Here is a 26,092-nt window from a genome sequence, read left to right as displayed (position 1 = left end):
TCTGTCCGTCTGCTGCCCTCCTCCCTCTGTCCCGCCCTCCTGCGCATGAACCCCCGCTCTCCTCCCCCCTCTCCCTCCGTCTCGTCCCCCTCTCCTTGCCCGGCTGGCCTGCTCAGCAGCGCTGCTGTGTCTGTGTCCCAGTCTGTTCGTGCGCGGTGGTGGACGAGCCCCCCTTGGGCCTCCTGCTGAGTGCAGTGCTCAGTCTGGGGGGAGAGGGGCTGGGGTGGTGCAGAGGACAGTGGGAAGAGTAAGACAGGAGGGGCGGTGCAGAGGACAGTGGGAAGAGAAAGTGTGGAGGGGCGGTGAAGAGGACAATGAGAAGAGAAAGCAGCACCAGCAGTTCCTGGGGCAGCAGGGTTGCAGTGTTGCAATGTTGCCCAACGCAACTCCCTCCCAGTTGAACTGACCCTGGTGTGCGGCTCCTCCCAGTCACGGCTGAATTCCAGAGAGGGCCCCCGAGGTGATCCAGGTATATGGGGGTGCCTTCCCGAGGGGCTCTTGTTCCATCTGGGACAGCCAGTCAGTTGTCAGCCAACTAAGAGGAGGTTAATACAGTGGTACAGCCAACACTGCACACAGAATATGTGACACCCACTCTGTGACTCTGGGCGTCACAGCGGTCACTGCTCCGGCCACTTGCGCCCTCGCTTGGGGCATCACAGCGGTCGCTGACGCTGTCCACACGCGCCCTTCCCTGGGGCATCACAGCGGTCACTGCTCCAGCCACACAGTCCCCATGGGCATCACACCATCATACGCAGGTCACTCCACCCCACAAACCCCCAGCACCCTTGACGCTCTCCTGTTCATCTCTCCACAGGGAGAGGAGGAGCTCTCTGCTGAGGGCACCTTGTGCCTCTCTCCTGGACACCACTTCCTCTTTCTCCCACATTGCCAAGTATCCATCCATCTTCTAACCACTTCTTCCAATTCTGGGTCGCGGGGGAGCTGGAGCCTATCCCAGCAAGGGGAGGGAAGCAAGGCAGGGTACATCCTGGACAGGACACCAGTCCAACACAGGGCAGACACACAGACAGAAACACATACTCTCACACCAGGGCCAGCTCTCCCAGAAGCCAATTAAACTACCAGCTTGTCTCTGGACTGTGGAGGGAAACAAGAGCACCTGCAGGAAACCCACACAAACATGTGGAGAACATGCAGACTCCACACAGACAGCACCCCAGGTCAGGACTTGAACCCAGGGCCCCAGCACTGCGCCACCGATCCATACTCCTGCAGGACCATCCGGATAAAAGAGGACATCCTCTGTATTCCTTTTTGCTCTCCACGGGCAGAAATAAAGCAGGACAAAGTGGGTTTTTAAACACAAAATCCTTTTATTTTCTTTTTTTGGGATTTCACTTTTTATTTTTCTCTTTTAGAATCCAGCAGTTCAATAACAGGCATTAAATATCGTATTTCATGTAGTTTTTCATTTATTTCATCTTATATGTTTTATATACGTATATATATATGTTTTCAAAAGAAAAGAGGAGGAAAGGAACAGGATGACTTGGGGTGGGAGAGGGGGAGGAGTGGGGGAGCAGCCGGCACTGGGGTCTCATCCCCCCTCTCGAATGCCATCACTGGTGGGTCACACCGCCGCCGGACTGCTGCTGAAGCCCACTAGCGCAGAGTAAACACTAGGTTCGCCTGTGAGGAATGAGTCTGTCAGTTCTGCACTGATTTCAGAGAGAGAGAGAGAGAGGAAGGGAAGAGGGAACGATAGAGAGAAGGAAACTGGACAGACGGAGAGATGGAAAGAGTAAGGGGTAGTCTCAGTGTGTCTCTGTTTCAAGTTCGGTATTGAGCGGGACGAATTCAAATCGGGTCCAATTTGATGGAAATGGATTTTAAACTGGCATGCGCATTGTCCTTCTGCCGGGTACGTGTGAGGCAGACCCTGCATTTCGCACAGAAGGAGATATTGTGCTGCTGTGCTCGAGCCGGCTCCCTTATGTGCTCGGTGTTGTGCCATCTGTGTCTTCTCCCGTCAATGTGATGGGGGTTTTACGAAGAGCGTCCCACAGGTTGCCCAGGGTTTGGCGTATTGTCGCCGCCCTGGTGGTGGTGGGGGGACGGGCAGGCAGCAGGAGCTCCACTTGTTCAGTGGTGCTGGAGATACACCTGGCTCTGTTTCTCTCCAGCTTGCCGCCCCGGCCTGTGGCCGACACAGGACGCTTCACCTCCTCTCTCGGGGAGCTGGAGAGCTGACCGCAGTATCCTGGGCTGCAGGTCCCAATCAGAGCCCCAGTCTAACCCTGCCTGCACTCTCCCCTCTCTCCGAGCTGAGCTGAGCTGAGCTGAGCTGGCTCAGGACTGTAGCTCCTCTCTCCTGTCTGAGCAGTAGGGCTCTGCCACACCCCTCTCCCCCCCCAGATCTCCAGGTCTGTCCCGGCCTCAGAATGGGAGACGCTCCTCACTCAACTCCCCTCCCACTTCTTGAGCACTGCTAGAAAACCGTCGGCAGAAACTGACGGCCTCCACCTTCGGTTGGATTTTCGGTGAAAAACATTCTCTAGATTTTTCCTACGTGTGCGTGTTCGTCCCGTCTCTCGCGATTCTAATCTAACAAAACACACCGATTAAAGCCGCGCAGAATATATTGCTTCTATAGATGCTCCAGGGCCCCCAAAATAACTCGACGACAAGAAGATAAAAAAGGTAATAAATATCAACTGATGGGCGAGATGTTGGACATGATTCAGAGAAATGTGATATGTGACAGCTGATATGCGTCCTGTTCTTCAGTTGCCTCTTGCAGTTTGCTTGTACAGACCTCCCACACTGTGTCACCTGGGCTGCAGGAGTCCCTGATGCATCCCAGAGCTTGCACATTTTCACCACCAGGGGGCGGCACCACTTCATTTGATGCGAGGCTGGTGTAGGGATTCAGCTTTGAAGGTAAACTGACCCCTCTGACAGCTCTGTTAGGTCCCACACCAAAAATAACAGGCCAAGAGCTCCCAGAGAAAATGACAGAGGTCACTTCACAAAGAATGAGTTTCAGTGCCCCCTGGTGGTAAAGCCACAAACTCCAAGGCCTGTTCACTGTGCACTGTCAATTCTGTTGACTTACATCTTGGAGTTAGGGAATGTATTGAGATGTCTATGGAATGTCATGGATAGGACCTATAGATTCCTGCTGACCGCACCAGTAACTTGCAGAAGGATACTTATGGAATCGCACATGGATATATTCTAGGACAATGCTCTACAACAAACAACAAACTCCTACACTGTTCAAAACAATCTGTCACAATCAATCAGTCAATAAATAAACTAGCAAAAACAAATAAATAAGTAAATAATTATCTGGCTCCAATAAGTATCTGTACAAGCGTTATTGAGTATACACAGTGCGTATGTATCAGGTGGGCGAACACTAACATGAATTTCTGGATATATATACCTCATTTGCAGCCATTAGAGAGACTGTACAGATACACACCTGCTGCCCAGACACCTATAGGAGACACAGTATATACATACCTGGTGTCCAGACACCTACAGGAGACATTTGTATATGCACACACACCAGGTGTCCAGACACCTACTGTATAGGAGACACTTGTACAGTATATACACACACCTGCTGCCCAGACACCTATTGGAGACACAGTATAAACATACACCTGGTATCCAGACACCAATAGGAGACACTGTATATACACACACCCGCTGTCCAGACACCTACAGGACACATTTGAATATACACACACACCTGGTGTCCAGAAACGTAAAGGAGACACTTGTATATACACACAGCTGGTGTCCAGAAACCTATAGGAGACACTGTATATATACAAACCTGGTATCCTGACTCCTATAGGAGACATGGTATATACACACACACCTGGTGTCCAGACACCAATAGGAGACACTGTAGATATGCACCTGGTGTCCAGAAACCTATAGGAGACACTGTGTACTGCATATACACACTTGTGTCCAGACTCCTATAGGAGACACCGTATATATACACACCTGGTGTCAAGACTCCTATAGGAGGCACTGTACATATACACACCCATGTCCAGACTCCTATAGGAGACACTGTACACACACGCACCAGTGTCCAGACTGCTGTAGGAGACACTGTACACACATGCACCAGTGTCCAAACTGCTGTAGGAGACACTGTACATATACACACCTGTTTCCAGACTCCTACATGAGACACTGTACACACATGAACCAGTGTCCAGACTGCTGTAGGAGACACTGTACATATATACACCTGTGTCCAGACTCCTATAGGAGACACTGTACATATACACACCTGTGTCCAGACTCCTATAGGAGACACTGTACACACACGCACCAGTGTCCAGACTCCTATAGGAGACACTGTATACACACACCAGTGTCCACTGATGCCTGGAGCCAGTGGACACAGGTATTTAGGGAAAAGTTTCTGTCTGCACACTCAAACGTACACAAAGCAGATCTGCAGACATGGAAAACGACGGATTTGCGCGGTACAGGAAACAAGCAGAGGCACTGGAGCTGTGCAGCGTGGAGCACAGAGACAATGGCGTGGGAATCCGTTGGAAAAATGGGAATGACAATGGAGCAAAATCCCTCCGCTCTCCCTCTCTAGTCCATAGGCGGGAATATCCCGCTCTGTCCAGTGCAAATTAATACAAAAACAAATATATATATATATCTGCTTTACACATTTAGAAATGATCTATACATGACATACATCTCCCCACAGAATAACCCAGGATAGGCCAAGCTCCAGTATTCCTCCAGGATGCAGAATCATGGACAACCTTGCTTTGCTCTAATCACAGACCAGGAACATTCAACAACACAGCCCGTGTCCACGGATCCAGCATCCCTAAGAATTCCCCATCTCAGCCAAGAACTCCCAGTCCTGTGGGGTAACGTACGCATGTACACATACACACATTTATAGATATGTTCTCTTTAGGTAATGCGATGATTTTTTTAAGGGGGGTAGGGTTGATTCATGGGGGAGGGGGAGTTGGGTGGAGGGTCGCATTACAGGATACTGTCATTCGGCAACAGTCCATCGACAAAGTCGTCAGTGCATGTGTGTGTGTTCTTGAGGTTTTCTTTACAGCTTCGATCCAACTGTAACACAGCATGTTTTGATAGGAATATATTGAGCCCTGCTTTATTAAAAGAGATCCCGCCAAACCCGAATTCTAATGCGTCCCCTCCCCAACATCCGAATTCCCCACGAGAATCTGTCTCAGGCCATGAAAGATCTGCACAAGCCCCAAGCCGTGCCCATATACGGTACTGGTGTGTTAGTGTCTGCTCTCATTCCGTGCTCTGTGTTGTGTCTTTGTGTTGCACTGTCCCTGTGTTGTAGGCTGATTGTTTTAATACAGCGTGGCTCTGCAAATCTCTCACTTTGTACAGATCTACATTAGTGTGTGTCTTTGTGAGTGTGTGTGTGTGTACTTGTGTGCGTGCTTCTGGGCAAATTAACTCTTGTTGATCCTTAACTTGAAGGAGACGCGACCGGCAAACTTGTCACGCTGTTCTGCGTCCACCTTGATGTCTCTGGCCACGATCTTACACTCCACGTTGACGTCGCTGTTGAAGGTGATGTTGAGGAACTTCACTGCCACCAGTGGCTGGGAGTAGTTCACCTGGGAGAGGAGAGAGGGAGAGCATGTGCTGGTCATGGACCCTGCTTTGGCAACAGTAATGAATCGGTCAGGCCAACAAAGGTCTTGGAACTTGAACTTGAGAGAGAGAGGAGAGAAGAGGCGAGAGGGAGGAGAAAGAGAGGGAGACAGGGGAGAGGGAGAGAGGGAGAGAGTGGGAGAGAGTGACAAAGAGGGAGGAGCGAGGAAGGAGACAGAGGGAGGAAAGAGTGGAAGGAATGAGAGAGGAGAAAGAGGAAGAAGAGAGACAGGTTGAAAGAGAGCAGGGAAGAGCATGAGAGACTGAAAGATCGAGGAAGGAGAGAGATAAAGGACTCATGAGCCCTGCAGACGTGTCAGTGAACTGTACTTTGTGCTTTTAATCCCTGAAGTGGAAATACTGGAGCCGTTCTGAAGGCTCTGGCGATGGAACATGGCTACCACGTGGGATTTCATTCGTGCTCAGAACTCACTCCGGCAGCTCCCTGAGAGCCCAGAATCCCACTGGCGTTCACACCCAGGGAGAGCCCTTTCAGGGACTCGGGCACCTTCTTTCAAAAATCCCCATCTGAACCAGAACTGCTCCCTTTTTCAAAGCCATTTCTAGCGGCTGTTTGACTGTAGATCTCCTCCAGTTGTTACTCGAGAGAAACCAGGGCATCGGTTTCAACACCACATCCGGACAACCTGCTCCACACCCCCACCTTCCTTTGTGTAAAGAAATGCCCCCTGCTTTCAGTTTTAAAGGCACTCCCAGGGTGTCTAAGGGCTACTGGGGGTCACAGGTACATCATCACATCACTTTGGATAACCACTTCATCCAGTTCTGGGTCGCAGAGGAGCCGGAGCCTATCCCAGCAAGCATTGAGTGGAAGGTGGGATACACGTTGGACAGGATGCCAGTCCATCACAGGGCAGACACAAACACACACACTTATACCAGTGCCAGTTTTCCCAGAAGCCAATTAACTTACCAGACTGTCTCTGAGAGGAAACGCACACAAACAAAAGGATAACATACAAACTCCACAAAGACAGCACCCCACAAATTGATCCCAGGGCCCCAGCCCTGCAAGGCAGCAATTTTAACCCCTGCACCACCGTGTTCCCCTTACAGTTACCTTTTTAAAAAAAACACAAAGATCTGCAGCTGGTGCATTCTGGGTGAGGCACCTTTCTCAGGGGTACAGCAGCAGTTTCCCATCTGGAATCAGAACAAGTCCAGAGGTCCTGCCCTCTGCTCCACACCGCCGCCCTACTGGTCTCAAGCAGGGATTGCGCAGTCCTGCAGGGGCTGGTGTGTCTGCAGGGTCATGTTCCAGCTCCGCTCTGTAAACAGGCCCCAGTCTGCTCGTTATCGGCTTAATGGGCCCAGCTTCTCCCAGACTCTTCCTGGGGCTATTCACCCGGTTCTGGTTCTGTGAGGAGACCTGGGATTCCTGCAGACACTCTGGGACACAACAGGTCCCCCGAGGACCAGGGACTGGACAGCCCTGGGAGTTTCAGAGCGCAGTTAAAGTTTCAGAGGGCAGAACCAGCGGAGACCAGGGCACAGACCCACCTGGGCTTTCTTGCCGTAGTAGGGGAAGTACATGAGGTTGAAGGTGCCGTTGGGGGGGAAGTAGGCCAGCATCCCGATCTTGTCCGAATCTTCCTTCTGTGGGGCAGGAGGGAGAGTTACAGCCAGGCAGCAGGAAAGGTGTGTAGGAGTGTGTGTGTGTCGCCAAACTGGAGGTGTGTATGTGTGCGTGTCGCCGAACCGAACTGGAGGTGTGTGTGTGTCAGTTGCTGAACTGGAGGTGTGTGTGTATGAGTGTTGGGCACTAGTTGGATGAACCTCAGGATCCCCACTAGTGCTCTACCCAAGCAGTGCAGCCCAGAGAGGGAGAAGGAGGTGGGCATGCACCTACTGGAAGAAGCCAGCACTACAGTGAACCCTAAATCTAGGCTTGACCCGAGGTTAAAGGTCACTACTAAAGGTTATTGCTAAAGGTTACTACTGTGCTGTACATAGCCATCACCCTGCTAGCCCTAATCCTGACCTTTGACCCTTGACCCTGATTCTCTCCCCCTGCCTCCCTGGCATTCTTACCCATTCGTCTTTGCCAACTTTGTACCTCTGTGAAGCACAGAAGGCGAGAGCGACAGACGCCAACAAAAAAAACAGACAAAAGAACAAAAAGAACAGAACATGAGAGAAACGAAGGGGTGAGAGGACATGGAGATCCATGGTGCAGCCCGACAAACGACAACACAGTGGAATGACAGACAGAAGTGATACCAGGGGTTGGAGGTCGGAGGTCGGGGTTAGGGGGTCAGGGGTCAGGGGGTCGGGGGCTGGTGTTATTGTGCAGGGGGAGGTTTGGAAAGAGAGAGGGATGACTGGAGGAGGAGGAGAGGAGGAGTGAGGGATGGAGGGGGGCAGAGTAAGCTAGGAGAGAGAAGGTAAACACAGGGAGACACTCACCTTGGCTCCGCAGGTAACATATGGAGACTCTCCGCTTCCCGGCTTCATCCCGATCACCTGGAACACATTCAGGGAGTGAGTCAGGCACACAGAGTTTACTATAATCCCTCCCACCCATTCCTCTCCTCCTTTCCCTCCATTTAATTCACCTGTCACTCCCTCTCTCCTGCTGGCCTGACCTATCAATTCAATTCAAACAGCTTTATTGGCAGGACCAACAAATTACAGTGTTGCCAAAGCATATAGAATAAAGACAACATAGCCACAACATTAGCCAGCAGCCATATCATCCTGCAACTCACAACTGGCAACCCACTGAAGCTCAGCAGGTGTGAGCCTGGTCAGTACCTGGATAGGAGACCCCCTGGGAAAAACTAAGGTTGCTGCTGGAAGAGGTGTTAGTGGGGCCAGCAGGGGGCGCTCACCCTGCGGTCCGTGTGGGTCCTAATGCCCCAGTGAGGGGGACACTATACTGTAAACAGGCGCCGTCCTTCGGATGAGACGTAAAACCGAGGTCCTGACTCTCTGTGGTCATTAAAAATCCTAGGGCGTTTCTTCGAAAAAAGTAGGGGTGTACTAGCCAAATTTACCATTGGCCCTTACCAATCATGGCCTCCCAAGAATCCCAATCTATGAATTGGCTTCATTACTCTGCTCTCCTCCCCACTGAGAGCTGGTGTGTGGTGAGCGTTCTGGCGCACTATGGCTGCCGTCGCATCATCCAGGTGGGGCTGCACATTGGTGGTGGTGGAGGGGAGTCCCCATTCCCTGTAAAGCGCTTTGAGTGGAGTGTCCAGAAAAGCGCTATATAAGTGTAAGCAATTATTATTATTATTATTATTAACATCTTTAGACATTTACAATTTCAACAAACAGCATAAGGAGCATTACTGAGAGACAGGCTCGCTGTTCCTCAGGCTGGGACAGGAGATCCAGTTCAACCGAGTTTCCTTCTCCCTGATTCTGGCAGGAGTGGGAATTCTGGGATCAGATTTGTTATTTTAGGGAAGAATGTTTCTCTAATCCCAGAGTATCTGTCATAGTGCAGTAGGAAGTACACCTCTGTCTCTATTTCTCCCCGCTGGCAGTGGGAGCACAGCCTGTCCTCTCTGGGCAGCCAGGTCTGCCTGTGTCGCCCAGTTTCTATGGCCAGGCTGTGGTCACTGAGCCTGTACTTCGTCAGGGTCTGTTTCTCTTTGTTATTTCATACCCTGGTCAGATATTCGGCTAGTGTGTATTGTCCGTTTAGGATTCTGTAGCATTCCAGTTTGTCTTGTTTGTGTTGTCACCCAGTGGGTGAGGTAGTGTTGTTCGGCTTGTGTACTGTTTTGGTTGATTCTGATTGGTGTTGTTTTAGCTGTGCTGTCCTGAGGCTGGCTGGTGTCAGTGGCTGAGGGGCTCTTGGCTCAGCAGGGCCTTGTGGTGGTTGGAGTTTTGGTCACTTCTTTTTACACAGAGCCAACATGTTATTGCTCTTTTCTGCCCTGTGCCCTCTCTCTTCCTCTCTCTTTCTTCTCCTCCTCTCCACCCTCTCTCCCTCCTCCTCTCCACCCTCTCTCCCTCCTCCTCTGCCTCTCTCTCCCTCTTTCTCCTTCCTCCTTCTCTCCTCCCTCCCTCCTCTATCCTCCCTCCCCTCCCCCTCTTCCCCCTCCTCCCCCTCACCCTGTTCAGTTTGATGAAGACACAGGGTGTGCCGTTTTGGTAGCCGTAGGTCCTGTCCTCCAGGCCGGAGCAGCTGCCCAGCTCTGTGCGGTTGAACTGGCAGGAGCGCTTGGGGTTGTTCCGCACCTCGCCGCTGTCCTCCTGGATGAAGTACTGTCCCGGGGTGCAGTGGTCATTGTTGGCCACCTGGATACTGTTGTTGTAGGCTGGAGAGAGACCAGAGAGCAGGGGCGTTCAGACACTGTGCTGAGGGAACCAGGAGCACACACCCTCGCTCTCACTCTCTACTCACTCCCCAGAAGAACACACCCTCGCTCTCACTCTCTACTCACTCCCCAGAGGAACACACACCCTCACTCTCACTCTCTACTCACTCCCCAGAGGAGCACACACACACTCTCACTCTCTACTCACTCCCCAGAGGAACACACCCTCGCTCTCACTCTCTACTCACTCCCCAGAGGAGCACACACACACTCTCACTCTCTACTCACTCCCCAGAGGAACACACACCCTCGCTCTCACTCTCTACTCACTCCCCAGAGGAGCACACCCTCGCTCTCACTCTCTACTCACTCCCCAGAAGAACACACACACTCTCACTCTCTACTCACTCCCCAGAGGAACACACACCCTCACCCTCACTCCCTACTCACTCCCCAGAAGCACACACACACTCTCACTCTCTACTCACTCCCCAGAGGAACACACCCTCACCCTCACTCCCTACTCACTCCCCAAAAGCACACACACACTCTCACTCTCTACTCACTCCCCAGAGGAACACACCCTCACCCTCACTCCCTACTCACTCCCCAAAAGCACACACACACTCTCACTCTCTACTCACTCCCCAGAGGAACACACCCTCACCCTCACTCCCTACTCACTCCCCAAAAGCACACACACACCCTCACTCTCACTCTCTACTCACTCCCCAGAAGAACACACACACACTCTCACTCTCTACTCACTCCCCAGAGGAACACACACCCTCACCCTCACTCCCTACTCACTCCCCAGAAGCACACACACACTCTCACTCTCTACTCACTCCCCAGAGGAACACACCCTCACCCTCACTCCCTACTCACTCCCCAAAAGCACACACACACTCTCATTTTCTACTCACTCCCCAGAGAAACACACACGCTCGCTCTCACTCTCTACTCACTCTCCAGAGGAGCACACCCTCGCTCTCACTCTCACTCCCCAGAGGAGTACACCCTCGCTCTCACTCTCTACTCACCCTCCAGAAGCACACACACACACACTCTCACTCTCTTCTTCGCTCCCCACACCAGGACTCACGGGCAAGGAAGCTGTCCAGTGCAGTGATGTAATCATCCCAGCTCTCCGTTTTGGCAATATCATAGTCAATCTCCAGGGCCTCACACTTGGGCCGGATCATCAGTCCTGTACAGAAGGCACAGAGGGACAGCTCGAGTCAGAGCATATGCTGCAAGATCACTCTTCCATCAGCTTGTCACTCTGCATATCAGTGACAAGACTCCAGACACACTGATCTATCAGGATACAAACATGTATTAGGGTGCAAGACTCTCGACACACTGATCTATCAGGATTCAAACATACAGTATCAGTGTACAAGACTAGACACACTGATGTATACTGTATGCAGTATTCTACACCAGTATCAATTAGTGCACTATTCTATACCAATGTCTGTCAGTGTACTGTTCTACATCAGTGTCAGTTAGTATACTATTATACACCAGTGTCTGTCAGTGTACTGGTCTACACCAGTGTCCGTCAGTGCACTGGTCTACAGCAGTGTCCGTCAGTGCACTGTTCTACACCAGTGTCTGTCAGTGTACTGGTCTACACCAGTGTCCATCAGTGCACTGGTCTACAGCAGTGTCCGTCAGTGCACTGTTCTACAGCAGTGTCCATCAGTGCACTATTCTACAGCAGTGACCTTCTCAGGAAGGTTACTTCTCCAGGCACTCATCAGTGCTTAGGGCAGCAGTGTACCTGGGGTGGCCAGCCGGTCCTGGTAGGTGGGCTTGTAGTCGTCCACAGTCTGCAGCAACACCCACATGGTGAGGCAGAACAGGCCAGTCAGGAAGGTGTAGAAGACCAGGTAGAAGACCAGGATGAGGGCTGTGGAGAGATGAGAGCACACCCCATGTCATGATTCATGACAGCTTTATGATGACTACGATACGCAAAGCTAGCAGGCACTAGGGGGCGCTATGCTGCAGTGGGTGTCCAGCTCTGGTCCTGGTGGGTGGGCTTGTAGTCATCCACAGTCTACAGCATCATGTGCATGACGGGTTGAGGGTTGTTGGGTCTCTTAACTGGCTAACCAAACAAATTAATGGCCTAACTGGAGCAGTCTACTGTCCCAGGCCTGCTCCGATAGAGAAACTGCTTGTGTCCCACCAGTGTGCACAGGACCATTCACCCTCCTACGACACACTCCCCTGGGGAATCTCAGCCTTGAACCTTCAATCCCTGGAGTCTGGAGTCCATCCTGCACCGCTGGAGCCACTTGGAGCCCCCCACTGTTTCCTCCATCCACCCCCACCCCCTGTGGAGTCCAAGCACGCCACTGACCGCATGCCAGGACAGACCCGCTAAAGCTGTAATCCTCTGTAATCTGGAGCCCGCCTGGTCACTGCCTCCCCCTCACCCCGCGCTCTGCTCAACCCAAACTTCTGGACAGATCTGAGGGGGAGGGGATGGGCACCAGCTGGCCTAGTCCCCCCCACACACACACTCTCACTCTGTCATCACTTCCTGTCCCAAACTCACACACACATACCCCTTAAGAGGGAAGACATGCTGGTTGGTTTATATAGGAGTTGTTTCCACTGTGGGGACACCAGTCTGGCAGGAGGTGCTGTCTTTGTGGGACATTTTCTCTCATGATGAATAGGATTTGACAGTAATATATCAGAACACTCAAACGGATGAATGCACACACACACTTGTGCATAGACCCAAGCACAGACGTGCAGGCACACACCCTTGTGCATGGGAACAAGCACAGGCGTACAGGCACACACTCTTGTGCATGGGCACAAGTACAGGCGTACAGGCACACACCCTTGTGCATAGACACAACCACAGGCATGCAGGCACACACTCTTGTGGATAGACACAACCACAGGCGTGCAGGCACACTCTCTTGTGGATAGACACAAGCATAGGCAGACACACATGGACACAAGTACAGGCAGACACGCACACCTACTTGTGCATAGACACAAGCACAGACATATACACACACACCCTCGTGCATAGACACAAGCACAGGGCAGTGTGCACCCATCACAGATGAACAGCAGGAAGCCTGTCCCAGCACCATGCCCATTGACGCAACAGGGCCTCTCAGCAGTGGCGCTCTTCCTTGAGGTTGGACATAAAGGCCCACCCCTCAGCTCTTCGTTGAGGCAACGCTCCCCACACAGCACACTGCGCCCTCTGATGGACAGCAGCGCCGGTAGTGCCCCCTTAGTGTGCTGCTATAGTACATGGGTCCTGCAGTTCCACACATCTCATTTACATAATTAAACCCGGAACTGACCTAATTAAAGGGCTAATCTGGACTCTTGGATTGTTTTCAGTTCCTCGGCATGTTGGGCTCAGCCTTGAACAATAGTGTTGTAAAAAACCCGAGCTCTCCAGCTCCCTAGCAGAAAAGAACAACTTCACAGTTCCCAGTCAGGTAGCTCGTTAGTTCACTTAAGGATTCTAAGACGCAACAAGCTGAGCTGGAATGAAAACCTGCAGGTTTGGTGACAGATTTCGGGGAACCCAGCCTCACTATCACAACACTGTTTTCACTGCCCATCTGTTTCCAGCAGACTGGATCTTTTCTAACCAGTGTGTGCACACACACACACGCACAACAAACACACACAACGCAACATACACACAATCTACTCATACAGCCTACACATTCACAACATGCAACCACACAAAACATACTCCCAACACACATACGCATACAACAAACACACTGTAAATACACACTCGACAAACACACACAAAACAGCATGCTTTCTACACCCCCACCCCCCCATCTCTGCCAAACAAGAACAAAAAAATTAATCCAGGATTGCAGGTCTGGACAGAGTCCAGATTAATTATCAAAGAACAAGAAGAAAGAGATTTGTGGAGGAGAGGGCGGGGTGCTGGGGAGCTGGGGGAGGGGCTCGGGGATTAGGGGCAGGAGGTCAGAGGATTAGCTGAGAGCAGGTTTGTGTTTTCGGAGAATCAAGGTGGCGGCAGTGGACACGTCACACCGACAGGGCTCACAGACGAGCAGGAGGGGTCAGAGGACTCACTGGGCTGTACTGGACTGCTCTGCACTTTTACCCTGATCTCACTGGGCTGTACTGCACTGTACTGCACTTTTACCCTGATCTCACTGGGCTGTACTGCAGTGTTCTGTGTGTTTACCCTGATCTCACTGGGCTGTACTGCACTGTACTGCACTTTTACCCTGATCTCACTGGGCTGTACTGTACTGTTCTGTACTTTTACCCTGATCTCACTGGGTTGTACTGTACTGTTCTGTACTTTTACCCTGATCTCACTGGGTTGTACTGGGCTGTACTGTGCTTTTACCCTGATCTCACTAGGCGGGTACTGCACTGTTCTGTGCTTTTACCCTGATGTCACTGGGCTGTACTGCACTCTACTGTGTTTATACCCTGATCTCACTGGGCTGTACTGCACTGTACTGCACTTTCACCCTGATCTCACTGGGCTGTACTGCACTGTTCTGTACTTTTACCCTGATCTCACTGGGCTGTACTGCGCTTTTACCCTAATCTCACTGCGCTGTACTGCACTGTACTGTGTTTATACCCTAATCTCACTGGGCTGTACTGCACTGTTCGGTGTTTTTACCCTGATCTCACTGGGTTGTACTGCACTGTACTGTGTTTATACCCTGATCTTACTGGGCTGTACTGCACTATTCTGTGTGTTAACCCTGATCTCACTGGGCTTTACTGCACTGCGTTTACCCTGATTTCACTTGGATGTACTGTACTTTTACCCTAAAATCATTGTGCTTTACTGCACCTTGTTGTGCTTTTACCCTGATCTCCCAGTGCTTTACTGTGTTTAATTCGGTCTTTGCTGTGTTTTTAGACTGACCTACTGTGGTTTACAACCCTTAACAGTGCTTTTACCCTTATTTCACTGCTCTTTACTGTGATTTTATCACAGAATACTGCAGTGACACAAAGGGACATTAGACAGTGCTGTGTTGCTCTGGGCAGGAGTGCAGACAGGGTTCAGTGCATGATGTACCTTTGTAAGCTCCTCTGAACCTCTTTAGTTCAGAACACAGGAGATTATGATGAGACTTGATTCAGGCTTTTCCAATCCTGAAAGGTTACTGACTACTGTAAGTCGACCCAGAGGACAGATTCGGGATCAAGAGAAGCAAGGATCCAAGAACACAAGCGGAAATAAAGAAATAGGAATGATCGCGCTCCTTTACACCAAGAGTTGGGGGGTGGAGGTGTTTGGAACAAGCTGCCAGCTGTGGGACACAGGAAACAGCTTTTCCTTTTGCAGGTGTTACTAGAGGCCCAAGGACAGGTAGGCTGTGTTGCTGGAAGGGTGCGGTTATGCTGCAGCGCAGGAGTGCGCAGGCTGCTTCGGGAACTGCAACATCGCGGGGCCGGAGTTGGGGGACTCTACCCCAGGAGACAGGAACCCCGCCTAGCCCAGAGGCATCCCCACGAAGTCACGGCTCTTCCAGGGGCTCACAGCGACGCCCCACGAGTGCGTGTGAAGACGAGGTGCAGGAAGACAGAGAGAGGGGAGGAAGGGGCTCTGTCCTCCATTTCTGTGTGTGTCTGAACTATCGGGCCTGAGGCGTTGTCAGTTCCTCTCCGGTGCACCGGTGCTCTCTCTCTCTCTCTCTCCGGAGAATCTGTTGTGCTGCAGCAGAGCAGAAGGAATCGGAATGAAAGGGTGCCATTCCTCGCTCCCTCCATCTCTCCTTCCTCTCTTGGGCCCTTGGCTATAGTGGCCAGCCCACACTCTCGCCCTCCCTCTCTCTCTAGGACACTTACAAGTCACAAAAGGCCATCTGGCCCATCTCTTGATCTCATTCAGCCGTTCAATCTGAGGATCTCCTTCAGACATTCTCATTCTCTTAATGTAAAGAAGTCCTCTCGTCCTGCCTGGAGGACCTCATCCAGTCGATTCTTGAGAGTTGCCAGGGTGTTTGCTTCTCCAACACGGAAGGGCAACTGGTTCCACCCTCCCACCACTCTTTGTCTAAAGACTTTCCTCCTGTCCTGCCTAGAAGATCTCATCCAGTCGTTTCTTGAGAGGCGCCAGGGTATTTTCTTCTACAATGCGGCTGGGCAGCTTGTTCCACGCTCACACCACCCTTTGCACAAAGTCATGCCCCCTGTTCTCAGTTTGTACTGTATATGGCGAACAGGTGGTTTCCATCTGTGCCCTGTGATTCTGAAATCCACTGACATCTCCGCTGGGGTGGAGGTGTCAGAGCCCCGAGGGTATCTTGCAGTTTTCGGTCTTTGTGTGGAGTGGAGCTGGGGGAGCGTTGGAACATGGCTGCAGCTGTAGGGGAGCAGGTCAAAGGTAGAGGATCGCCTCTATGGGGTTAAACCCTGAATTAGACTGCATGCTGCCCCAGACTTTCTGCTCTGACATGTAGCCTCTCTCTCCGTGTCTCTCTCCAGTCCTTTCTCAAGGGGCTTTATTAGCATGACCGATGGGTACAATCAGTGTTGCCAAAGCAAAAAAGCCAATTAAGCAGGCTTTGTGGCGCAATGGATAGCATGTTGGACTTCTAGACAGTCTTCTCTCTCTCTCTCTAGTCCTCTCCCTCCCTCTCCCTCTCTCCAGTCCTCCCTCTCTCCAGTCCTCCCTCTCCCTCTCTCTCTCTCCAGTCCTCCCTCTCCCTCCCTCTCTCCAGTCCTCTCCCTCCCTCCCTCTCTCTCCAGTCCTCTCCCTCCCTCCCCCTCTCTCCAGTCCTCCCTCTCCCTCTCTCTCCAGTCCTCCCTCTCCCTCTCTCTCCAGTCCTCCCTCTCCCTCTCTCTCCAGTCCTCTCCCTCCCTCTCCAGTCCTCTCCCTCCCTCTCTCTCCAGTCCTCCCTCTCCCTCTCTCCAGTCCTCCCTCTCCCTCTCTCTCCAGTCCTCCCTCTCCCTCTCTCTCCAGTCCTCCCTCTCTCTCCAGTCCTCTCCCTCCCTCTCTCCAGTCCTCCCTCTCCCTCCCTCTCCAGTCCTCCCTCTCCCTCCCTCTCCAGTCCTCCCTCTCTCTCCAGTCCTCCCTCTCCCTCTCTCTCCAGTCCTCCCTCTCCCTTCCTCTCCAGTCCTCCCTCTCTCTCCAGTCCTCCCTCTCCCTCCCTCTCCAGTCCTCCCTCTTTCTCCAGTCCTCCCTCTCCCTCCCTCTCCAGTCCTCCCTCTCTCTCCAGTCCTCTCCCTCCCTCCCTCTCCAGTCCTCCCTCTCTCTCCAGTCCTCTCCCTCCCTCTCCAGTCCTCTCCCTCCCTCTCCAGTCCTCTCCCTCCCTCTCCAGTCCTCTCCCTCCCTCTCCCCAGTCCTCCCTCTCTCCCTCTCTCTCCAGTCCTCTCCCTCTCTCCCTCTCTCTCCAGTCCTCTCCCTCTCTCCAGTCCTCCCTCTTTCTCCAGTCCTCCCCCTCTCCTGCCTGGCGCAGGGCGACTGCAGGGTTTTTTAACCTAATTTGCCCTGTGTGTCCCTGCAGCCTGCAGCCTCTCTCCAGACTGCCCACATCAATTATTCAGCTCCTGCAGAACTGACACATCCCTCCCCCTCTCCTTTCCTCTCAACAGGCCGATCTCAGCTAAATCAGCGCGGGTTCCCTGCTCTGCGAGACTCCAGCCTTTCCAGGAAAATCCCTGCAGTCCCTAAGGCATTCTGCAAGCTCATCCAACACTTTTCCAGTCTGTCCTTTGGGATTCCACCATGGGTCACTGCTGATTCCACAGGAGACTGGTTTCATCATGGTTTCCCAACACCTTGCACCACGTTCACCTCCCTTTTACCCTGGATTACACCATTTTTACACTCATTTACCCTGATAGACTGTGTTCATCTCCCTCTACATTTAGCTCTTATTCATTGTGCTTTTACCCTGATTGACTGTTTACCTCCCTGTGCATTTACCTTGATTTACGGTGCTTTTACCCTCATTTACTGTGCTCTTACCCCGTGTTCACCTCTCTCTGCTTTTACACTGATTTACTGAGCTTTTACCTTCATTTATTGTGTATGCCTTATTCTTCTTTTTACCTTCATTTACTGTGCTTTTACACTGTTTGACTGTGTTCACCTGTTTCTGCATTTACCTTGATTTACTGTGCTTGTACTCTGACTGTGTTCACTTCCATCTGATTTTACCCTGATTTACTGTGCTTTTATCATGATATTCTGTGTTCACCTCCCTCTGCATCTACCCTGATTCAATGTGTTTATCCTGATTTACTGTGCTTTTACCCTGATCTCACTGTGCACTGGAGGCAGGCAGGAGGTGCTCCACTTGTTCAGTGATGCTGGAGAGACAGAGACTCTGCAGCTCCTCTCAGTACTGATCCCTGGCCAGGGGAACTGGGGAGCTGACCGCAGTTTCCTGGGCTGCAGGTCCCAATCAGAGTCCTAGTCTAGCCCTGCCTGCACTCTCCCCTCTCTGAGCTGAGCTGGCTCAGGGCTGTAGCTCCTCTCTCCTGTCTGAGCAGTAGGGCTCTGCCACACCCCACAGACACCCCCCCCCAGAGGGGAGCACTGCAGTAGGAGAGGCTGGAAGGAGCTACAGGAATATAAGATGGGGCCCTTCTGCTCTGTGATATAGCAGCTGACAAGCTCCAGCCCTGTCGTACTGCATTTGTCTGGTTTGCAACGGGAATTCAGACCCCAGTCCCTCTACATACTCTTTACACAAACCTTACACATGCGCTACACTCATCTTAACTGCAAATTCACTACACTGCCCGACACACACATCAGAACGACTCGTTACTCACTCCCTACATACTGTCTGCTTGCCTGAGCTACACACGGGCTACACATTCAGACACCGTCATCACTGAAAGACCCTTAATCTGGATTGGGGTGAGAGATCGAAGATTAGGTCTTCCCGCACCTGTATAAATAGCTGTTTGCTAATTGAAAAGGTTTTTATGAGCAGGCTTAATGAGCTTAGCTGTCCTGCCAGGATCAGAGTGGAGAGTCTGAGGGGAGGAGAGGGCATCCTGGACACTAGGAATGAGTCCTTGTGAAATATTTTGGGGGTACAGGTAATCCAGCAGCTCTCTATCAGCACTGCACCGTGACACCCCACTGTTGCGCCACGCCCCCGGAGGACTCGGCATTCCACCTCGCATTCCCCCACGGTTCCCAGTTAGCCTTTGACCCCAGCCTGTTTAATACTGCTTCACACTCTCCCTGGTGCTCAGTGTTAGGGTTTCCTGGCTAGAGCTACCCCGTCTTCCTGCGATCAGTTACGTCTTGGTTTTTGGCTTCCTGACCCTGGTTTGTTCTCCGACTACGTCTGGTCGTTTGACTATCGTTCTGGCTTCAACTTTCAGCTTCCCCACGGCTCACGGCTCCACTTCGGATTTAGTACTTTTGTATCGGTTTGTTTTACCTTCGGCTTTCGGACCTCCGACTGTTTATTTGCTTACGCCTCTGAAGTTCCTCCTGATTATTCTGCATAGGGTCCTCGTTAATATTCCGTAACACCCACTGCAGAATCAGTCCATGTCGGTCAGCCACGTCCTGCTTCAAATTGCGTGGTGATCTCCAGTTCTCCCTGCCCTGGGTCACACTGTAGAGCTCCAGGTCAGAGTGGTCTCTGCGTCCCGGTCTCTGTGCAGCACATGTTCCTGGCCGCAGGCCCCAGAGGGGTCAACAGCAGCAATACGATCATTCCTGACATCTTTCCCTTGTTTTAACACATCTGTAGCCCTTTTCAATTATAAACCTCACCTGATTCTGAAACCTAGGATAGGTCTGGATACACTGACACAGCCCAGTCACAGGGCTCTAGACTCTCACAGTCCCTGTGGAGTCCAGTACACTGACACAGCCCAGTCACGGGGCTCTAGACTCTCACAGTCCCTGTGGAGTCCAGTACACTGCCACAGCCCAGTCACGGGGCTCTAGACTCTCACAGTCCCTGTGGAGTCCAGCACACTGACACAGCCCAGTCACAGGGCTCTAGACTCTCACAGTCCCTGTGGAGTCCAGCACACTGACACAGCCCAGTCACAGAGCTCTAGACTCTCACAGTCCCTGTGGAGTCCAGTACACTGCCACAGCCCAGTCACGGGGCTCTAGACTCTCACAGTCCCTGTGGAGTCCAGCACACTGACACAGCCCAGTCACAGGGCTCTAGACTCTCACAGTCCCTGTGGAGTCCAGCACACTGACACAGCCCAGTCACAGAGCTCTAGACTCTCACAGTCCCTGTGGAGTCCAGTACACTGACACAGCCCAGTCACAGGGCTTTAGACTCTCACAGTCCCTGTGGAGTCCAGTACACTGCCACAGCCCAGTCACAGGGCTCTAGACTCTCACAGTCCCTGTGGAGTCCAGCACACTGACACAGCCCAGTCACAGGGCTCTAGACTCTCACAGTCCCTGTGGAGTCCAGCACACTGACACAGCCCAGTCACAGAGCTCTAGACTCTCACAGTCCCTGTGGAGTCCAGTACACTGACACAGCCCAGTCACAGGGCTTTAGACTCTCACAGTCCCTGTGGAGTCCAGTACACTGACACAGCCCAGTCACAGGGCTCTAGACTCTTACAGTCCCTGTGGAGTCCAGCACACCGACACAGCCCAGTCACAGGGCTCTAGACTCTCTCAGTCCCTGTGGAGTCCAGTACACTGACACAGCCCAGTCACAGGGCTCTAGACTCTCACAGTCCCTGTGGAGTCCAGTACACTGACACAGCCCAGTCACAGGGCTTTAGACTCTTACAGTCCCTGTGGAGTCCAGCACACTGACACAGCCCAGTCACAGGGCTCTAGACTCTCACGGTCCCTGTGGAGTCCAGCACACTGACACAGCCCAGTCACAGGGCTTTAGACTATTTCTTCACCACAACTGTTTAATGGGTCAGAGCATGAGAACACAGGTTGTGTGTCTGTTGCACAGTCCAGATGTGGTCACCGCTTGTCACAAGGAATCCCTGTCCTGAATCGTCAGTGAACAGAGTTCTGGTATTTAGCTCAACTTCTCCCCCTGGAGGAGCCGGTTGATTCAGAGCTTTTAAAGGGATCGGCAGAGCAGCCCCCCTCCCTCCCACTGTACTGCCCCCCTCCCTCACCCTGTACTGCCCCCCTCTCCCCCTACTGCCCCTCTCCCTCACCCTGTACTGCCCCCCTCTCCCCCTACTGCCCCTCTCCCTCACCCTGTACTGCCCCTCTCCCTCACCCTGTACTGCCCCCCTCTCCCTACAGCCCTTCTCCCTCATCCTGTACTGCCCCCCTCTCCCTACTATCCCTCTCTTTCACCATGTACTGCCCCCTCTCCCTCACCCTGTACTGCCCTCCACTTCCCCTACTGCCCCCTCTCCCTCATCCTGTACTGCCCCCCTCTCCCTACTATCCCTCTCTTTCACCATGTACTGCCCCCTCTCCCTCACCCTGTACTGCCCTCCACTTCCCCTACTGCCCCCTCTCCCTCACCCTGTACTGCGCCCCCTCTCCCTACAGCCCCTCTCCCTCACCCTGTACTGCCCTCCACTTCCCCTACTGCCCCCTCAACCTCACCCTGTACTGCCCTCCACTTCCCCTACTGCCCCCTCTCCCTCACCCTGTAATAATAATAATAATAATAATAATAATAATTGCTTACACTTATATAGCGCTTTTCTGGACACTCCACTCAAAGCGCTTCACAGGTAATGGGGACTCCCCTCCACCCCCACCAGTGTACAGCCCCACCTGGATGATGTGACAGCAGCCATAGTGCGCCAGAATGCTCCCCACACATCAGGTATCAGTGGGGAGGAGAGCAGAGTGATGAAGCCAGTTCACAGAGGGGGATTGTTAGGAGGCCATGATTGGTAAGGGCCAATGGGAAATTTGGGATTTTTAATGACCACGGAGAGTCAGGACCTCGGTTTTACGTCTCATCCGAAGGACGGCGCCTGTTTACAGTATAGTGTCCCCGTCACTATACTGGGGCATTAGGACCCACACGGACCACAGGGTGAGCGCCCCCTGCTGGCCTCACTAACACCTCTTCCAGCAGCAACCTTAGTTTTTCCCAGCAGGTCTCCCATCCAGGTACTGGCCAGGCTCACACCTGCTGAGCTTCAGTGGGCTGCCAGCTGGGAGTTGCAGGATGATATGGCTGCTGTACTGCCCCCCTCTCCCCCTACAGCCCCTCTCCCTCACTATGTACTGCCCCCCAACTCTCCCTACTGCCCCCTACTTCACCCTGTACTGCCCTCCACTTCCCCTACTGCCCCCTCTCCCTCACCCTGTACTGCCCCCCTCTCCCTACTGCCCCCTCTCCCTCACCCTGTACTGCGCCCCCTCTCCCTACTGCCCCTCTCTCCCTCCCCCTGTACTGCGCCCCTTCTCCCTACTGCCCCTCTCCCTCCCCCTGTACTGCCCCCTCTCCCCCTACTGCCCCCCTTTCCCAGAGAGGCTCCTGACAGACGTCACTCATCTGCGAGGGAGAGACGGGGGAGGAGACTCCTGAATGAATAACCCTGTGAGTTTAATGGCAAAATTCAATTAAAATTTGAATTATTTATCTGCCGTGCAACAGTGGCTACACCAGCCGCAGAGTGTCATAAGCAGAATAAGATGGAAAGAGGGATAGAGGAAGAGAGAGAGAGGGGGGGACAGAAGAAGATGAAAAGAGAAATAGAGGAAGAGAGAGACAAAGAGAGGGGGACAGAAGAAGATGAAAAAAGGGATAGAGGAAGAGAGACAGAGTGATAGAGAGAAAGAGGAGTAATGGAGAGAGAGGGAGACAGAGAAAGGAGTTATGGAGACAGGGAGAGAGAGGGATGGAGAAAGAGAGAGAGGGACAGAAGAAGATGGAAAGAGTGATAGAGGAAGAGAGAGACAGAGGAAAATGGAAAGAGGGATAGAGGAAGAGTGATAGAAAGAAAGAGAAGGAGTAATGGAGAGGGGGGGGTTCAGAGAGAGTTCAGAGGATGGAGAGAGTGAAAGAGAGAGAGAAGGCAGCACAGAGAGCCCAATCACCCTCGGTTTTAGTCAAAGGATTAGCAGCTGCAAAGCCATTAAAAGGCGCAATTTCGAAACTGCGACATGTCGTCTTTCCTTGCTCAGCACGGGGACAGCGCACTGCTGACGACGCCTTCTCGAGCACCAGCGGGGCTCTCTCGGAGCAGAGGCCGGACACGGTGTGACCCTTCCACTGCCGTTCACACCGACACCCCGACAGGATCTGGGTTTGCTTCAACAGCCCACGGAGAAGCCTTCCGCTCGCTCCGCGAACCGCGCCGGGCGTCCGGAACCCGCCGGCCCCGGGCTTGAGGACGGGTGTGTGTGAGAGAGACACGGAGGACAGTCACGGCCGAACCGGGGGTCCAGCCGAGGGGCCCCGCGTCACACCCGCGCGAAGCGGCGAGACACCGGGGGTCCCGTTGCCAGGCTCGCGCGTTCCCAGGACACGGGGCGCGCGGCGTCTCTGTCCATCTGTCTGTAGGCGGCTACGTGCGACTGTCCCCCTCCCAAAAAAAAAACACCGCCCGCCAAAAACTGCGCCCGGCACCTGCTGTGGTGCACATTCCCGCGAGTGTCCACGCGAATACGAGCCGAGCGTGGGGAAATCTTGGTATCTGGGCGAGAGAGACAGATGAGCAACTGGGGGGGTTAGCGAGGAGCGGGGGGGGGGGCGGTTTCATAATCCGCATTAAAGAGGCCCATCGAGCCCAAGAAAACCCATCAGCGCTTTAGCAGATAATTAACAAACTGGCATCGACCCCAGGCAGCAGGCTCGCGGGGGGGGGCTCGTGTCCGAAGAGCGACGAGGCGACCGGTCGATGAATGAGCTCGTCGACGGAGAGGAGCCGCCGGCGAACCGCCGACGGCCGCGAATAGAGCAGAGTGCCGCAGTCCCTCTGCAGACCCGCCGATCATCGCAGCCCGCAGCCCTGCCCGAGGACACAGCGGAGCGGCGGCTCCAGCCCTCTGCAGTCGGGCTGCGCGTCCCCGATTCCGCCCCTGCGCCGCAGCGGTGATGTCCGCAGCCTGGAGCACCGGCGGACCTGCACCGGGACAGACGGACGGACCGGCCGGACAGGGGCTGGACCGGATTCCCAGCCCGAACCTGCCCGCGAACCCGCCTCTCGGTGCGGGAGGGAGACAGGGACAGACAGACAGAGTGAGAGAGTGTGTGAGAGAGAGAGACGAGCCGGGCGTCAGAGGGAGAGACAGGCAGACGGAGCGAGAGAGAGAGAGACAGGCGGAGGAGGGAGGGAGAGAGAGAGACAGTCAGAGACGGAGAGAGACAGACTCACCCCAGCTGCTCGCGGTCCGGCCGAGAAACTCGTGCGTCCTCGGGTTCCACACAAACCCCTTCCACTCGTCCAGCAACTGTCCGCAGGTCTTCTTTTCCTTCTTGTTCGACATGGTGGCCCCGCTTGTGCTCTGGCGGGGTGTCTCTCAGCGACGGCGCTCCGGGGGTCAGTTCCAGCGGCAGTCTCTCTCTCTCAGCCCCCGTGTTCCTGAAGAGGCGCAGGGTCTACACCGCGGACAAGCGGGTCCGCTGGCGATGGACGTCTGGCGGCACCAGATAACACCCCGGAGAGCCCGGTGTAACAGCTGCAGTCTGGGGCTTCACAGCCTGCGGTTCAGGGACTCGCCTGGGGTCGCTGCCTGCAGTTGAATATGAGATAAGCAGCTTGCTGTATTTTTCAACGGGTTAAAAGGAACTATTATTACACTAGGATTATGAGAGGTCTGTCAATGTCTTTCTCGCTCCTCCTTCTTTTCTGCGTTCACCGGTAGAAAATGACAGCAAACCCCGAAATATATATATGTATATAAAAATAAAAGCACCCTCAATCCGCAATCCTGCACCTTAAAAGCCCTCCCCCCCCTCCAAGGTCCGGTGAGCACAGAGCCGGCTTTCCTTACGGAGATCAGGGATACTGCGGTAAAAACGCGTCTGGCTGTCTATTTAAAGCGAATCCGTCTCCGCAGCACCTCCCCGGAGCCCCCTTGGCAAATCGCTGACGACCAATGCCGCTTGTCCCGCCCACCGCAACCCGAAAACTCATTCCAGACATCAGACTGGCCTCCTCTGAGTGACAGGCCGGCTGTCCAACCGGCTCGGTGCGCTCCAGTCTTCCAGCCGCTGGTGCTGAGCTGCTGCTCTTCAGGGCAGAGCTGGAAGAGTATTTACTGCAAAAGAATGTTAAACGTTTATCATAGTTACATATTATAACAGGACTGTTCTGTACTGGGACTGTAGCCCCTATTGTAACAGGACTGTTCTCCTGTACTGGGACTGTAGCTCCTATTGTAACGGGACTGTTCTCCTGTACTGGGACTGTAGCTCCTATTGTAACAGGACTGTTCTCCTGTACTGGGACTGTAGCCCCTATTGTAACAGGACTGTCCTCCTGTACTGGGACTGTAGCTCCTATTGTAATGGGACTGTTCTCCTGTACTGGGACTGTAGCCCCTATTGTGACAGGACTGTTCTCCTGTACTGGGACTGTAGCCCCTATTGTAACGGGACTGTTCTAGTCTAGTAAAACGGTGAAATCAGGGTAAAAACAAAGCAAAGCAAAGTGAAGCAGTTAAATAACAGTGGAAGTCTCTGTAGTGCAGTATAGCGCACGACTCAACAGTAGCAGGAACACACGGGACGTACGGCACGAGAGCAGGTGTGGGGAGAGCCCGCAAAGAGCGTCGGCTCGCGCGGGATAAACGCGATAACCCGCAGGGATTTAACACGACGTCACGCGACTGCGCGAATCCAGCAGGATCAAGGCGTCGGGAGCGCGCGCGCTCGTGTATATTTGCCGGTGGCCACCGAGGTTACCGAGCTAGTAAATACTCGCAAACAGCGAGTGCAAAATCTTTTAAAATCGCACGAATTTTAAAACACCGTCTTCGGTAATAAGACAAGAATCATCCGGTTTTCAAAACAGGTTACCACGGTACAGTTCCAGCGTTTACCCACGAGGCTGCTAAGATTCCCACTGTTTTCGATGATGCCTTCGTTACTACACTTTATCAGTGACTACGATCATTCGCAGTGGTCTTTGTATCAGGGCAGACGTCGTTCCGCAATCAAGGCGTGCCGAGGCGCTGGGCTGGCGGTTTGCGACAGCCGACGCTCTGCAACGCACCC

The 26,092-nt window shown here is 53.2% G+C and overlaps 1 protein-coding gene across 2 annotated transcripts; it reads right to left on the bottom strand.

Annotated features, from left to right (window-relative positions):
• Positions 1–1,319: 1,319 nt before the first annotated feature.
• atp1b2a (ATPase Na+/K+ transporting subunit beta 2a) lies at positions 1,320–24,896 on the bottom strand. 2 transcript variants are annotated; one of them, XM_069186766.1, is made up of 8 exons: positions 24,249–24,896; positions 11,755–11,883; positions 11,071–11,175; positions 9,760–9,965; positions 8,098–8,154; positions 7,723–7,749; positions 7,192–7,287; positions 1,320–5,633 (listed from the first exon to the last, which is right to left on the bottom strand). In XM_069186766.1, the coding sequence occupies exons 1-8, from the start codon at positions 24,358–24,360 to the stop codon at positions 5,466–5,468; spliced, it is 900 nt and encodes a 299-aa protein (XP_069042867.1). In that variant the 5' UTR covers positions 24,361–24,896; the 3' UTR covers positions 1,320–5,465. The 2 variants fall into 2 exon arrangements, with proteins under 2 accessions (XP_069042867.1, XP_069042868.1); XM_069186767.1 differs by lacking the exon at positions 7,723–7,749 and having other exon boundaries at positions 24,249–24,895.
• Positions 24,897–26,092: the final 1,196 nt, after the last annotated feature.

The sequence above is a fragment of the Lepisosteus oculatus genome, chromosome 3 (genome assembly GCF_040954835.1).
Source record: "Lepisosteus oculatus isolate fLepOcu1 chromosome 3, fLepOcu1.hap2, whole genome shotgun sequence".
Lineage (NCBI taxonomy): Eukaryota > Metazoa > Chordata > Actinopteri > Semionotiformes > Lepisosteidae > Lepisosteus > Lepisosteus oculatus.
The sequence above is the reverse complement of the archived record's forward strand: the minus strand, read 5'-3'. Positions and strand labels throughout refer to the sequence as shown.